The sequence below is a fragment of the Ictalurus punctatus genome, chromosome 13 (genome assembly GCF_001660625.3).
Source record: "Ictalurus punctatus breed USDA103 chromosome 13, Coco_2.0, whole genome shotgun sequence".
Classification (NCBI taxonomy): domain Eukaryota; kingdom Metazoa; phylum Chordata; class Actinopteri; order Siluriformes; family Ictaluridae; genus Ictalurus; species Ictalurus punctatus.
The window spans coordinates 20,133,000-20,149,559 of record NC_030428.2 but is presented as its reverse complement, the minus strand read 5'-3'; the positions used below and the strand labels follow the sequence as shown (position 1 = coordinate 20,149,559).

Here is a 16,560-nt window from a genome sequence, read left to right as displayed (position 1 = left end):
TGTGTGTGTGTGTGTGTGTGTGTGTGTGTGTGTGTGTGTGTGTGTGTGTTTGCGCACTGCTGAGGAGAGCAGCCATGGCATTCAGCCCAAATGAGCCAGAGCAACAGTGAAACCTCAGCCATTTTACATGAAGAGCCTCTCCACAACTCTCAGGCTAATGCCTCGGGCTAATGCCTAGGGAGAGTGTTTAATTGGACCAAACACAAAGACAAGTGATATGTGTTTTCATAAATAAATAGTGGGCGATATCAAAATAACACAATCATATACGACACTCTCCATACCGAATGTGCCATAACGTATTGGCTCTGCACGCCTGGGGATGTGACTAGAACCCAGTGTGCTGTGTGTGCAGAATATGTGCTAAGATAAACCATAGACAATGCACACACACACACACACTCACTCTCTCTCTCTCTCTCCCTCTCTCACACACACACCAAATTTATGTCATTATGAGAGCTAGATCTAGACCATACAAGTTAGGATTTGTGAGAATCCTCTGAGAATTGCACTTGGCTCCACTTCCTCTTAACTCCCAAAACCCAGACAGAATTTCCGGAAGCCATCCAGACATGCTCTCATTGCCTGTCCCTCTAGTACTCATTTCCCATTCTCTGAGAGCCAAGCAGCAGTCTGAATAGAGATGAAATCTCTTAAAGCGCTTTCCTATCAGTCTCTTCCACAAATCTGTACCCAGATGAATGTATGAACATCCTGCTATTTTTACAGTTTCCCTCGTCCACCTGTCATTACACTTTAATAGTCAGATCTGGTTGACGCTTTAGCTCTAAACTGACAACTTGTTAAATAACTAATTTTGTTTGTTCCAGGAATTTTTTTTTTTGGACTTTCAAGTGATGTTTTTCACTCGTAGCGAAATACTGCAAACGTTGAGCTTTTCACAAGCAACAGTTAAAACAACGAATGTAATGTTTATTACAGCTATATTTGCATCCTAGTTTTATTTCCACCCTGATGTTGTTATCCCACAGCTACAAAAGTGTTGGGGAATGAGTTGGACAGTGGTGGCTCAAAGGTTAAGGCTCTGGGTCACTTATCCCAAGGTTGGGGGTTCACGCCCCAACACTGCCAAGCTGCCACTGTTGGGCCCTTGAGCAAGGCCCTTAATCCTCTTTGCTCCAAGGGCATTGAGCCTGCGCTCTGACTGTGAAAAAAAAAAGAATTTCACTGTGATGTAATGTACAGTATACGGTATATGACCAATAAAGTCTTCTTCTTCTACAGTTGGTAATTGTCCAAGCTGGGCTTCTGTCCAGGGAAGGAAATTTAAATCCTCCTAAACTAGCTTTTTATGATTAAATCCTTTGAGTAGAATTCATTTGAGTCAGGAGACTGATCAGTGCAATGGTTTCATTTCATTCTTTCATGAAACAGAGGGTTAAAAAAATCTGGGATAGAGGTGAACACAGGCGAGTGCTACTGCCACAGAGGAGGTGCAGTGTGTCAGTTTGAGGTGTTTCCAATTTTGCTTATACATAGGGTAAGTAAGGAATAGCACATTTTTGTGGCATTCTGTTATTGGAAATGAACCAATCACGTTGTGGTGTGATGAGACCTGACACAAAGCTGTGTTATTCTTCCTATCACAAAGTACACACACAATAACAGCATGTCCCAAAATGTGTTATACTGTTGTAATAAGTTATCCCTTTTATACCCTTTTATGCCACAGCAATTTGCCATTAATTATATAATGGTGCATCATACGTTGAATTCATTTATAGCTACGTTTAATGCTGTGAAATGTTTTTCGAAACAAGTTATCACTTCCTGTATGTTATAGCAGTGATAAGCAGTTGTTCCCTCACCAGAGTCTCTTTTTTTTTCTTCAAAAAAATGAAGCCTGTCATGTTACTGAGAAACCACAAAGCCATCTGTCCGGAAGACTTTGGTCTGTCAGAAAATTTCAACTTACAACCCTATCTCTGTTACAAAGTGCTAACACTGGAGACTCATTGTGGTAGAATTTCTGTTGTCTATTAATACAAATACTGTTATACACTTAACATGTGACTTTTTTTTTTTTTTTTTTTTTAAATGAAACATTCCCTAGGTTCCTTTTACCGAAGAGAAAATGTCTGTAAAGTTCTACACAGAACCTTTGGCGGGTCCCCGACAAATCAAATGTAGCACTCTGATATGTAATTTCTCAGCTAATCCCATGAGCTCACTGTAACATAGGACTTCCACACACAGCCTTGTCAAATATTAATCTATTCACCTCTCAGTTCATCTCTATCTGAACAAATCTTAAGCACTGTTCCATGATTTTCTCATTTAGCCTCTTTCCTCTTTCTGTTGCACAATTTACGTTTACATTTATTCACTTAGCAGACGCTTTTATCCAAAGCGACTTACAAATGAGGAAATACAAGCAAATTTCTCAATACCACGGTGCGTCCTCCTGATGAGCTAGACTTTGTCTGCCATCAATCTTCAAGTGGACTGATGGGTTCATTAGCTGCACACACAACAAATTTGGCATTAAGGACTGTGCCAGCTTGGCAAGTTAAAATGATTAGGCCTGGAAATTTGCTTGTTAAATCTCTTTATGTGTTTTACATCTCCATCAGTCTCCCTACTATCTTGCAGCTTTGGACTGAATGGTGCATCTCATGACTATCATGGAGACCATGGGAGTTTTGGCTTGGGGTTGGAGCAGATGCAGTTAATGTACCATTAACCCCACTATCAAGCATAAAATATGGCAAATTTGAGCCAGTATGTCTGAATTTCTAAATTCAAATTCGAAATACCTTTCTGCTAATATTTAAAGTTATTTTACTCATTAACTATTTCTTATAATGTCATTGTTATGATTGTTTTATTGCTTTCCATTCAGCTTTCCTAGAAATGGGTCTCATCACCTGATCATCATTATAGGTATTTTCTTTTCTCTCTCTCAATCATTGTCCATATAACTAGGAACTTTAAACAGTGCCACTATAGAGGCCAGAAGAAAAACTGTATACAGTATACATGAATTTGATTTCCTGTCACCGAGCCGTACTCACTAAAATGTGACTTTTAGGTGTGTTCGTTTCATTAGTTTTGAATTCATGTGTTGAATTAGAATTATATGTACACTAGATAACAAATTCAGAGCAATTTGGTCACAGACATTTCGAATTTAATCATCTTCATGACAATATGTTAGACACCAGACACCCAAAGATTAGCTTATCTTCTAATGCATAAAGTAATTTTTTCTCTTGCATTTTTAAATGACATTTTCAAAGACCGTCAAACACTGAAGTTTCACCGTAGAGTGGATTTGCTGCTTAGTGACTTTTATTTCCACGTCCCTACAGCTGTTCCATCTGCTTTTCCCTCTAATATTTTCTTCTTCCTTCTGTCTCTCACATTTTCTCAATCTCAGTACAAGAGCAAGTGAATTAATGATTGGAAGTGAAGGACAACAAACGATAATGCCTTACTGATAATGTTATGATGGGATTAAATTAACTCAACCACAAATGTTGAGGGTCATGCACATCACTGAACATGGAGGTGATGCTGTCTGTTTGAAAAATCGAGACATCATGGCCTCCTTGTTAACATGGTCAGTGATCCTGTGTTAATTCACTTTCACGGACGCGGTCAGTGGATAATGATATCCTCTGTGCCTTCAGGCAGGTTTATCAAAGCATAGAGTTACATTACCACAGGGCACATTAATGTCAATACTGACAGCCTTAATCTAACCGGTGTCTAAACATGCTTAATGAGACAGCAGGGGAAAGCATTTTTCAATTAATTTCGGTAAAAAAAATGACACTGGGTGTTTGCAGTGTTGTCAATAATACTGGAAGTGCACTTAATGATGGTGCAGGTACAGTTAATTTCCCCTCCTACGCATTGGTGATGCATTTATACATGAACATGTCTTTATGCTGGGTTAGGAGTCATGATATCAAAAATATGTATCAAAAATATACACTTAGAATGTGAGAACATATACACTTAGAATGTGAGAACATATACACTTAGAATGTGAGAACTATGCCACGTTTAAAGATTAGGCTACAGTACACTCTATCTCCACATTTATGCAAATCAACAGCTACTGGATCTTACAATGCATTTACAAGGAGGTGGTAACACACACACACACACACACACACACACACACAAAAAATCTATTTAAAAAACATATTAAACAGCAGCTATATTTGCTGTAGTATTAGTTTGTACTGTATCTTATAACTGGGAAGTGCATGTAATGTATATTAGAAGCTTTTCTCTACAGTGGTCCTGACGGTCCTGAAGACAATATACAGTACATATGTAAGATACATGCTAAAGGTACAAAAGATATAACCTTGAGGGTACTGCCCCAGCAACAAGAAGAGGTACAGCTTAGCACCTTGTTTCTGACAGTGTATATTAATCATTTTCTGTAAGTCGAACCGTGTTTGGATGCAAAAAAGCCATGTCTTATCTCTGACCTTTAAATACATGCATATGTCCTTTTCTGATGATTAATGCACATAAACATTACATGACCTAATTCCACTCTTACTTTTTCTCTGGGATGGAGCAAAGAGGGACAAAAAAAAAAAAAAAAAAAAAGACCTCAAGTTCTCATTTCTCCTTCATAAACAACAGTTCTAACAATTCGAATGTCACATGTTTGGGATTGACCTAAACAGATACATGGAGTTATTGATTGTTTCAGTGTTAACAAGCTGAATATGAGGAAGGTCTTGGAGAAGATGTGCTCTACAGTAAATTCTGAATGCTTGAATACCTTTTTCATACGCCAACACACTGGTTTTTCACTATTTAATGTATCCATAATATATTTAAAACCCATGGACCAGCTATTGAAATAGTAGAGGGCTAGCTTCTGGCTAGCAGACCTGCTTTGTGTGTGTGTGAGTGAGAGCACAGTAACTAAGACAGAGACTTTGAAGCTGTGCTCGTGTTCAGCCACCAGAGCTCGCTTGCATTCTCCAGAAATCACAAGAGCTTAGCTGGAGGAAATGCAGTATGATGTCACTCCTTAGAGAGAGAGAGAGCGTGAGTGAGAGAGAGAGCAAGAGCGAGTGAGAGAGAGAGAGTGAGAAAGAGCGAGAGCAAGTGATAGAGAGCGAGAGCGAGTAAGAGAGAGTTAGAAAGAGCGAGAGCGAGTGAGTGCGAGTGAGAGAGAGTGAAAGTGAGTGAGAGAGAGCGAGAGTGAGTGAGAGAGAGAGCGAGAGTTAGTGAGAGAGAGCGCGAGTGAGAGCGAGTGAGAGACAGCGAGTGAGTGAGAGAAAGAGAGCGACTGAGAGAGAGCGAGAGAGGCTGATTGTTCTGAGGAGTGCCTCATGATTACAAAGAGGGTGGGCTCAGAAAAAAAAGAAACATTCTACCACCACCAGCTCATCTTTTTCCTCCTTCACTTCTTCTCTCATCCTCCTCCCCTCATATCCCTGTGCTCCTCATAATCTGGTGCAGAGATAGAGAGGAGAAGCACAATAAACGAGCACAGCCCAGTGTCCCAGGGGAGACACAGGCCTCCATCAAAGTGCTGTGTGAAGCTGAGAGAGCCGAGCAGAGCACCCCCTGTATAAATTCACTGCATGCTGTCATGGTTATTCATGCTAAAAATGTGAAATGCTGGAACATTTGTGAGTAAAGCTGCTCTCTATATGTGGGAAGAAACCTGAAACATCTTCATCCTAACAATCTGCTCCAACGCTTTCTGATCATCAGCCTGAAGAGTTCTGGTATGTGTGTTTATGTGTGTGTGTGTTTGCATTGTGTGGCTTGTTTGAAATAACATTGTGCATTTGAAGCCAGTAATCTTGCTCCTGATGCTGCTCTATTTTTAAATCGACTTAAGTTGGCAAAAATTGATGGTCATTATTATTGTGGCTGTAATTTTCCACATCAGGACTGGTTAACAGTGAAGAAAAGAAAGTGCATCCAATCTGGCAGCCTTGCTGTAAAAGTGTATTCATGTGTGCATATCCAGGACTCACTATCTGCAATTGCAAGTAGTCTCCAAGGCCAGATGAGCTGTCCACTCTGACCAGCACTGCGTCCTTCTGCTGTGTGCTGAAGCCAACTGCAAGACGGTCCGCCCTCGTGCTTGGCCTGTCATTGGGTGGCCAGGTGTACACAATCAACCCACCATCACGCCCAAATATGTACGTAGTTCCCGCTGTGGAGAGAAAGATTATACTTTGTAAGAATGAACTTCAGCTCTATGCGAAAATCCATTTGCATTTCCATCCTTTAAGATATTTAGTGTTCTAATTTTACCTTCATGATATTAATGAGTCTGTTGTTTTATATTAACACAAACAGAGCACACTTTAGCAGTGGCTCTACACTAGCAGTGGATACACTATGAGTTTGTCTGGCATAAACCAGAGAGTTAAAATAATTGAGATTTTTTTAAGCAAGAAAATTATACGGACATGTCACTTAATATTTTATATGAAACTTTAAACCCTCAACCAGACGTTATGGTCTTGATCCCAATTGCGGACGACATCAAAGAACCAACCAAATTTATTCCAGTTAGTTACAAAACACTCGATTCAAGCAATCCATGCAACTATTCTTCATTTTTAAAAACAATTCAAAATGGCTCCTTATTAACCACATATGCTCAATACTAGATGGCACTGACCCAATACCCAGGATATCAGCAAAGAACTGTTGATTGGATCTCAGCGGGAAAAAAAGAAAGAATGAATTTGACCCAATCCTTTAATAAATGGAAAGGATTGGAATTACATTTGGAAAGTTATTATTTTGTAGCTGGAAATGTATTTTTTTGTTGTAATTGAATTATAATATATTTATCTATTGTTCTTATCCTACACAGTGTCATGGGGGAGGCTGGAGCCTATCCCAGAGATCTTGGGGAACAATGACTTTGTGCTGGGGAGGAAGCCAGAATACCCGGAGGAAATCCCGAAGCATGGGGAGAAAATAACAATAATAAACTCCGCACACACAGAGCAGGGGCAAGATTCAAACTCCCAACCCCAGGTTGCGAGGCAAACTTGCTAACCACTAAGCCACCATGTCCCCCTGAAACGCCTTAACATATTTATACTTTATTATGTTTATTATATTTACAACATAAGTGATTTTCGACTAAAAAAGCTTGTTTTTTGTGTAAGTTGTGTTTATTTTGCTATTTATTTTTTAAGTGCTTCAGTTAAAATCAAACATCAGATGTGTAGCGATATTCAGGCTGATTACTCAAGGTGTCAGTATCTGTATCGAAACGAATAAGTAGCATCGTGCCACCTCTACTTACTACAGAAGGTACAGCATGGTATCATAGAACCTACATTATAGTCTCAATGGTATGTTTTTTGAGACAGAAAAACAGCAACACCAATAAAGCCTTACAAGTAAAATCATTCTAAAACACAAAATTAACCTCTTAAATGCCCAGGAACGGTTAGAGGTTTCAGACTTTCCTCACTTTTGTAAGGATATATATTTCCTACTTGTTACACTGTAGTTACTGAATAATAATTTAGGACATTATGGGGTTAAAATGTGATGGGGGGAAAAATAAGTATGCTGTAAATGTACCTAACAATCTCTTCCTCTCTTTACCTCCCTTTCTGTCTCTCTCCTTCTGTCGAGCCACACATGATATTATGGAGATGCCAGTGATCCTGACCCTTTCTGCTCTCCGGACCTGCCTGATCCATCCTGATGCCCTACCTCTAGATGGAGCTCTCATCAACTGGACGCTACATTCTGCCACTGAGGACGACCCCAAGCAGTATAGCCTGGAGATTGCTGAGGACGGTACCGCTTCAAGTACCATGGAAATGGTTTTGGACCTCAATTCCACATGGACATTCTCTCTGTGGTTGCTGGGACTACGGTTGTTGCTATAGCCTTAGGACTGCAATTACCACATACAATTTTACACTTAAGTCTCCTTTAGTGAACAGTGGACTAGGTCAACAAAGACTTCATATAAAAACCATATGAACTTTCTTTTACTTTCACACTACCCGTTGTTACTCAGATGAGGACGGGTTCCCTTCTGAGTCTGGTTCCTCTCAAGGTTTCTTCCTCAAAATCATCTTAGGGAGTTTTTCCTCGCCACAGTCTTGCTCATTAGGGATAAATTCACACACTTAAAATCTGTATCCTGTGTATATATATATATATATATATATATATATATATATATATATATATATCTTTCTGTAAAGCTGCTTTGAGACAATGCCCATTGTTAAAAACACTATACAAATAAAACTGAATTTAACTGAATTGAATTGAAATGGATTGCATTTATTTCCTCACTCAATCTACATCTGGCAACACAATGGACATTTTATCTGTCACGTATTTGGAAATGTGTATCTTGATATGCGACTAAAAGCAGAACACATCCTCACTCAGAACATTCAAATATAGGTTTTTAACTTTAGATTTGTTCGGACAGACCTAGTGTATGTGTTATTTGTTATACTTAAAATCTCTTTGTAGCCTGTGTGTGTGTGTGGGTGCATGCATGGATTTGTGTTTTACAGCCCATTACAGTTCTACAGCCCCGAATGTGGGAGTATCTTGATGAGTCCATCAGCGGGTCAGACAGCCCCTGCTGTTTCCTGATTGGAATAATTACAGCCCTTGTGTGACCCTCACGGTGCTGATGCCACTTGGGAACACCTGCATGTTCAAAATGACTGTGACAAGATGTGGCCTGGTTGCATGCATACACACACACACCGTACCTAAATCACTGAGCTGATTGAGCATCTACCGGTCTAATTTGAGCTGCCCTCTGTACGCACCAGCATACTGGACAATCAGTCTGGTCCTGGTGTTAGTGTGAAGTGGTCCAATGCATTGTTTTGACATACATTTAATCTGGGAGAGGTGTGTAAACTCATGGCTCTGGATCAGACAGCTATTTCTGCTCAGCACAAGCCATGGCCTGATGGAGCTAATTATAGTGTCACATGCAGACAGGCCACTAAGCCTCTGATTCTCTCAATGATTGTCGCAGAGAGAGAATCAGGAAAATGGAGCATATTTGGAAGAGACAGAAAGTGAGAATTAAATCCAGATAGAGTGATTGAGAGAGTGAGATTAAATGTGGGAGCTGCATTTGAGTCTTATGATGTACAGTACATTACTGTTAATGGAGTTGATCTCATTAGTCCAGCGCCTGCGCCAGATCTTTTCATCCACCGTGACTTCCATAGTAATAAGCATGTGTAAAAATCATGGCCTGCCAGGTGCTTCAGGGCAAAAACACATAATAAACTGCTAGTTAGGCTGGAGCTGTGGGATGTGAGATGCATTTCAACTCAGCGCATCCTCTGCAGCAGGAGGAACAGCTGTGCAGCCCAGCTCTAGATCGCTTCCTTGTGAACCAGTAGCGCTGTGATGCTCTCTGCAGTAACTAAGATCCTGCAGTAAAATGATTTCATTTTAAGGCCTAGGTGGTAATATTTCCTGATACGGTTCTTTACTTGTTCTCTCTAGCTCCATCTCTCTTTGTGTTGTGTCTCTGTTTTTCAGAAAGTCCATGTGCATTTCAATGAGACCCTTTCACACCGTGTCAGCATTCAGCCCATATCTCCAACCACAAAAACACCCTCAGGGTCTCCTGCACATCCACACACTCATCCACACACACACACACACAAAACCACAGTTTCATCACTGATGCCATGCACAGCGCTCGGACAGAAAAAGCTCTCTTCATGTTAAAGGAAAAAAGGAGCTTTTCTTGTTAATGAGGCTAAGGTGTCAGATCCGTATGCACACACGCTCTAAGCTGAATATTTCTTTCTTTCTTTCTTTATTTATTTTTGCTATGTTTAAAATGGCAATCTAAGCATACGCCTTATACTAAGCCCTATTCCAAAGCAGTGTAGCGTACACAGTGTTTACGCATCAACATTTTAATAACCACGGTCTCATTTTGGAGTGGGGGATGCAAGGAGATATCATTCCCTGTTTAAATAAGACAAATAGATCTTAACGCCTCGCGAAACTGCCAACATGTGTGGAATAATATCACATACAATGCCTGGCAACAATAGGAAGGATAGCTATAGTGTTAACCAGTTAAAGATAAGCGAAAATCATGAATCATTTGAATATCTGATTATACTATTTCACATTGATTAGGTCATTATGTTAGCTAACTTCAGTCTTCTGGCGTTTTTTTTCCCTCTGGATATCTTTTTCTGCAAGTTTTGATATCTGCCAGTATAAGATCTTATATTTACAATTTGCCTCCTGCCAAACATATCCCAGATACTCGGATAACGTATTACTCAGAAAACATTTCTAAGTACACAGGCAACGCTATTGACTTTGTGAACCTGCAAATGCTAAACTACAACTGTTACCAACAGCTACATAGCTTATCTTACATACTCTACGTAGCCATGTCTAGGTATTATGCCATTTATTAACAAATTAATACCTTAATATTTATATTTTCCACAGAATTATCTTCTTAACTGGCAGAAACAAGCCAGAAAACTACCTATTTATGTGAGTTATGCTATTATCAACTACTTGAATACAATAATGACTCCTGCCACAAATGAATCCATCTTAAGCCTGGAGTGGGAGTTTTAGTTGCCTCTGTCTTTCTGCATCATTCTTGGATTTAATTATCAAACCTTAACACATTTTGAGTCATAAAATGAACAGTTCGAGATCATTCTGAAGGAAGTGCATCCTTGAGTGAATTTGACAGATGATGAATATCCAGCCATTCATTTTCTATACTGCTTATCCTACACAGGTTCACGGGGGAGCCTAAAACCTATCCCAGGCACAAAGCGGGAGACACGATGGACGGGGTGCCAACCCATCACATTCACACACTATAGACAATTTGGAAAAGCCTGAGGGAGGAAACCAGAGTACCCGGAGGGAACCCCTGAAGCATGGGGAGAAAATACAAACTCAGTGCACACAGGGCAGACGTGGGATTCAAACCCCCAACCGTGGAGATACAAGGCAAACGTGCCAACCACTAAGCCCCCATACCTCCACGTGAATAGATTATAGCAAGTTGTAGTTCTCGCATGCTACATACTACAATGAATATTATACAGTATATTGGTGTAGCATTCATTATACACTATACAATCATTCCATTTTAAACCCTAGATTTTTGTTATTCCTGTGGGGGAAATAGAAATAGTCCAATTCAGTATTTTCATGTGATGGAGCTGCACCACAGCAACTTCCTTGTATTATCCCTCCTCTCTCTTTGTCTCTCTCCTTCTCTGTTTAATTTTCACCCTTATGCCAGAGTTGGTTAAAAAGCCCATTGATGACTACTGAAGTCTAATGGGGTTAAACCTCTTTTCTGAGGTCTATTTGCTGAAGCTGTTAAATGAAGCATGGACCTTGAAACCAAACTATTAGCCTCTTAAATACGTCTCACCGTCTTGGCCAGCTACGCAGCTGGGACCTTATCAACGACCCCTTACTTGTGGAGAAACACTTCAACAACACTCAAAGGTCAATCAGCATTACACTAGAAGTAGACGTGAGAACCAGAAATGGAAGAAAAGAGAGAGGGAGAGCAACGAGGACCATGTGTGAGTGCCTTAAAGCGATACTCTAATAAGACAGATATTACCTGGCCCTCCGGAATCCCATCATAAGCCTAATATGTTTTATGTGCTGAAAAATTAAATTAAGAAACCCCTTTTTTCTGTTGCTAGAGGCCTGGACACTCAAACAAGCTAATATCACACTCTGTAACAGCAGTTCTATACAGGGTGGACAGAATCTATACGAACGAATGATTATTCTCTACACATTAATGGAAGAAATGTAAAAGTAGAGCTATGTGCAGCACTTTCTCATGTACTAGTCTCGTGTACTGTATGTTTTAGTCCAAAGAAAAAGTACTCAATAGTGAGAAAGGGAGAAGTGAGTCTGATGAAAGTATGGAAGTAGGAGGACACTGAAAAACATATCTACTGTAGTACTTTTTCTAGCAAATCCTACTAACAAGCAATTTTACATTTACATTTATTCACTTAGCGGACGCTTTTATCCAAAGCGACTTACAAATGAGAAAAATACAAGCAAAGCGATATATCAAGCAGAGAACAATACAAGTACTGCTACTATACAAGATCCATTAACTGAATTCTAGAAGAAGCAAAGTGCACAGAGAAGAGGTGTAAGTGCAATTTAAAAATATATATATATATATATATATATATATATATATATATATATATATATATATATATATATATATATATATATTTTTTTTTTTATTATGAGTTGGTTAGGTGTTCATGGAAGAGGTGGGTCTTTAGCTGTTTTTTGAAGATGGTGAGAGATTCTGTGGTCCGGATTGAGATTGGAAGTGCATTCCACCACTGAGGAACAGTTAGCATGAAGGTTCTGGAAAGGGACCTTGCGCCACGCTGAGTTGGAACTGCTATTTTTGGAACTGCTAAATTTTATTTCCACTGAAGAGCTTTGTGAGGACCAAACTCTCCATGATGACAGGAATACATTTACATTTGGCATATGCCCTTATCCAGAGTGATGTATACAACTCTTTTATGATTTGAGCTCACAACCTTTCGGTCTTAACCACTGGGCTACCACCACCACCACCACCACTGGTAGCATGACAAAGTTCATCTTGTGGGAACATTTTGTTGGTCTTGTTCAAGAAAAACAGCCCCAAAATTCATATTTTATTTGAACAACTAAAAGAACCAAAACATACTAAATACTGAGGTCCTGGTTAGGGTTAAACGTACACATTGTGTTATCTAGCCATGTTAATACATGTGTTAACAAAGCTACATCACACATATAGCAATACAAAGAGTGTGTTTATTGGCACACGCCTGTAAATATGGTTGGCATGTAAATTTGCGGAATATATCAAACATTAACATCTGTGCCTTTTATTTTGTTTATTAAACTTTCAGTGCACAACACACAAAACTGAGGCTTCTGCAATAATAAACAGGCCATTAAAAAGGGAATTACTGCAGCTCCAATTACCAGACTGACACCAGAGAAATCCAAACCAACTGGGTAATTACAAACAGCAGCCTGAGCAAAACACTGGCCACCCAAGGTGTGTGTGTGTGTGTGTACAAGCATGAGTACGTGCGTGTGTGTTCGTGTGTGTGTGTGATCTTGCTGACTATTATCATCAGCATAAAGAGTTCGCTGGACTCTCATAAATCTGCCTCCTGACTCTTGGCGCCTAGCTGGGCATCGACTCGAGGTGAAGGTTTAAAATGAACCGTCGTGTTTACGACCGGCAGGCATCGAGCGTGATGGGCTTTTCTCCTCGGTGCAATAATCCTGCCAACACACTCACACACACTGTAGGGAAGGTTTGCTGACTTCAGCCTCCTAACATCAGCTACACTTCATGAGTTCTGTATGCTGGCTCAGAACCGGGCTAATGTAATCTGCTCTTTTTGAACATGTGTAGAGGGCCTGAAAATCATTTGCATGTCACTCCTGCTGAACTCTCGCAAACAGTCCCAAAAAAAAAAAAAAAAAAAAGGTTTCACCCAAAATTGGGGTTTTCTGCTTTTACTATATAGTATTTACTTTTCTTTACTTCAAGGATGATCTGCTCCTGTACTTTTGCTCACCTAAAAATTGAATGGTCTTATACCAAAGGGTCTATGTTTTATGTTCCTTAACACATCTATATGTAAATACCAGGAAGCTGAAATCTTAAACTCTCGTCTCAAATCCATCTTTGGATCGCAAATCCAGATGTCTTTGGTGTATAGCACAAATAAATGAATTGGCCTTGCCGTTCCAATGGTTTTGAAGGTGATTGTACAAGCCATAACATATTTCACCAAGACAGTGTGGAAATTATTATTATTATTATTATTTTTGAGAGTATATCAGTATAAGGAGCTAGCTTAATAAATGCAGTGATAAAAACAGCCACTGTGCCTAAAGATGTCTGAAACCTCACTAGTGAAGTGTGAGATCCTCATACAGATGAGGTTGTTGGATAGTTTTGTGCTGTAGCAAAATGGACAGGAGCATAAAAAATCATTTTGTAATCAGATACTGTTTTTTTTTTTTTTTCCCCAGTTTGTAGGGTAACCAGCTATACCTTTACTTCTGGCTGAGATACTTGTTATTTAAGTTCAGGAATGTCTGGAGTTTTCAGAACAATACAGAGTAGGAAATGTCAGAGAAAATGTCAGTGTTCCACCATGGGAAGGTTTTTCCCCGGACACCACATATATGTTACTGAAGATTCACAGTTACCGTTGTGGAGAACCTAGCTCCGACTGTCTCTCAGCTGCGGTGAAGGGTCTGATATGAAGCTCATTTTGTATACATACATTGTACAGAATCACTGGTCTGTCAGTGACATTGTTACGCTCATCAGGACACACACAGTCTCAGTGGAATCAGACATGTGCAGTTTCTTTACACACACACACACACACACACACACACACACACACACACACACACACACAGAGCAGGATGAGGATAACTCAGCCCGCTCAGAGCCAGCTCAGATCTCCCCATGTGATAAAGACAGTTGTTCAGCAGCTGAGGGGTTTGTGGTCAGGAGCAGTGCTGCTCCTTTCCCCTGCTGACCTTTCAGGGCCCAATTAGAGCACGACTGTTATTCTGGGCTGCTGCTTGTGACACTTTCTAACAGCTGCTGTTTTGCTTGGCTATAGGGTTTTTTTTTTTTTTTTTTCATTTAATAAGCCTGGCTGAAGCCCAAAGAAAACACAGAGCTGTGAAAAATTGAAATGGTGGGACAGAAGAATGAATGAAAGAAAGGAAGGAAGGCAGAAAGGAATGGAATTGATGAAAAAAAGAAAGAAAGAAAGAAAGAAAGAAAGAAAGAAAGAAAGAAAGAAAGGAAGGATGGAAGGAAGGAAGAAAGGAAGGATGGAAGGAAGGGAGAAAGGAAGGATGGAAGGAAGGGAGAAAGGAAGGATGGAAGGAAGGGAGGAAGGAATGATGGCTGGAACAAAAGCAGAAAGGAATTAAATGGATGGTAAGAAGGAAGAAAGAAAGAAAGAAAGAAAGAAAGAAAGAAAGAAAGAAAGAAAGAAAGGAAGGATGGGAGGAATGATGGCTGGAACAAAAGCAGAAAGGAATGAAATGGAGAAGGAAAGGGATGAAAATGAAGTAAGAATAAGGAATGAAATAATGGAATGAAGGAAAGAACCAGGACAGAAAGAAATGAAAAGGAAGGAAAGAAGGAAGAAACTTTTTCTCATAAAATTCCCAAATGAAATTAAATGACATTGAAAGAAAAATGTGTGTGTGTGTGTGTGTGTGTGTGTGTGTGTGTGTGTGTGTGTGTGTGTGTGTGTGTGTGTATCAGTGTTTGTCATTATCTCATGCTTTGAGCTCTTCTAAGCTCAGCGAGTGTGAGTTACAGTGACAGGATGAGAAATCTCTCCAGGGTTTCGGGCTCACTGAGTTTAGATTACACTCCACAACTCCTCGCAGCTGAGGATCTCTTGCCCTCTCTCTCTCGCACACACACTCACACACACACACACACACACACACACACTCACACACACACACACAGATACTTTTTTTTCGCAATTTTTTTCACTCCTTCGCTCCTTCTGGGAGAGTGGGACAGTGTTTGAGAGTCAGCATTTCATGTAACTAAATCATGTATCTCCACATGCTACATGTACACCCACAAACACTCATACAAAACACACAAACATACACACTCATACAAACACACAAACATACACACTCATACAAACACACAAACATACACACTCATACAAACACACAAACATACACACTCATACAAACACACAAACATACACACTCCTACAAACACACACTCATACAAACACACAAACATACACACTCATACAAACACACAAACATACACACTCCTACAAACACACAAACATACAAACACACAAACATACACACTCATACAAACACACAAACATACACACTCATACAAACACACAAACATACAAACACACAAACATACACACTCATACAAAACACACAAACATACACACTCATACAAACACACACTCATACAAACACACACTCATACAAACACACAAACATACACACTCATACAAACACACAACCATACACACTCATACAAACACACAAACATACACACTCCTACAAACACACAAACATACACACTCATACAAACACACAACCATACACACTCATACAAACACACAACCATACACACTCATACAAACACACACTCATACAAAACACACAAACATACACACTCATACAAACACACTCATACAAACACACTCATACAAACACACAAACACACACTCATACAAACACACTCATACAAAACACACAAACATACACACACATACAAACACACTCATACACACTCATACAAACACACTCATACAAACACACAAACACACACTCATACAAACACACTCCTACAAACACACAAACACACACTCATACAAACACACTCCTACAAACACACAAACACACACTCATACATACACACTCATACAAAACACACAAACATACACACACATACAAACACACAAACATACACAC

The 16,560-nt window shown here is 39.7% G+C and overlaps 1 protein-coding gene across 13 annotated transcripts in view; it reads right to left on the bottom strand.

Annotated features, from left to right (window-relative positions):
• Positions 1 to 16,560, bottom strand: part of nrxn1a (neurexin 1a) — a 170,320-nt gene that overhangs the window by 27,503 nt on the left and 126,257 nt on the right. For all 13 annotated transcript variants that reach the window (XM_017484124.3, XM_053685086.1, XM_053685089.1 and 10 more), the window contains one exon: positions 5,991 to 6,172. In XM_017484124.3, the coding sequence (XP_017339613.1) occupies positions 5,991 to 6,172 (182 nt within the window). The remainder of the gene's footprint in view (positions 1 to 5,990; positions 6,173 to 16,560) is intronic.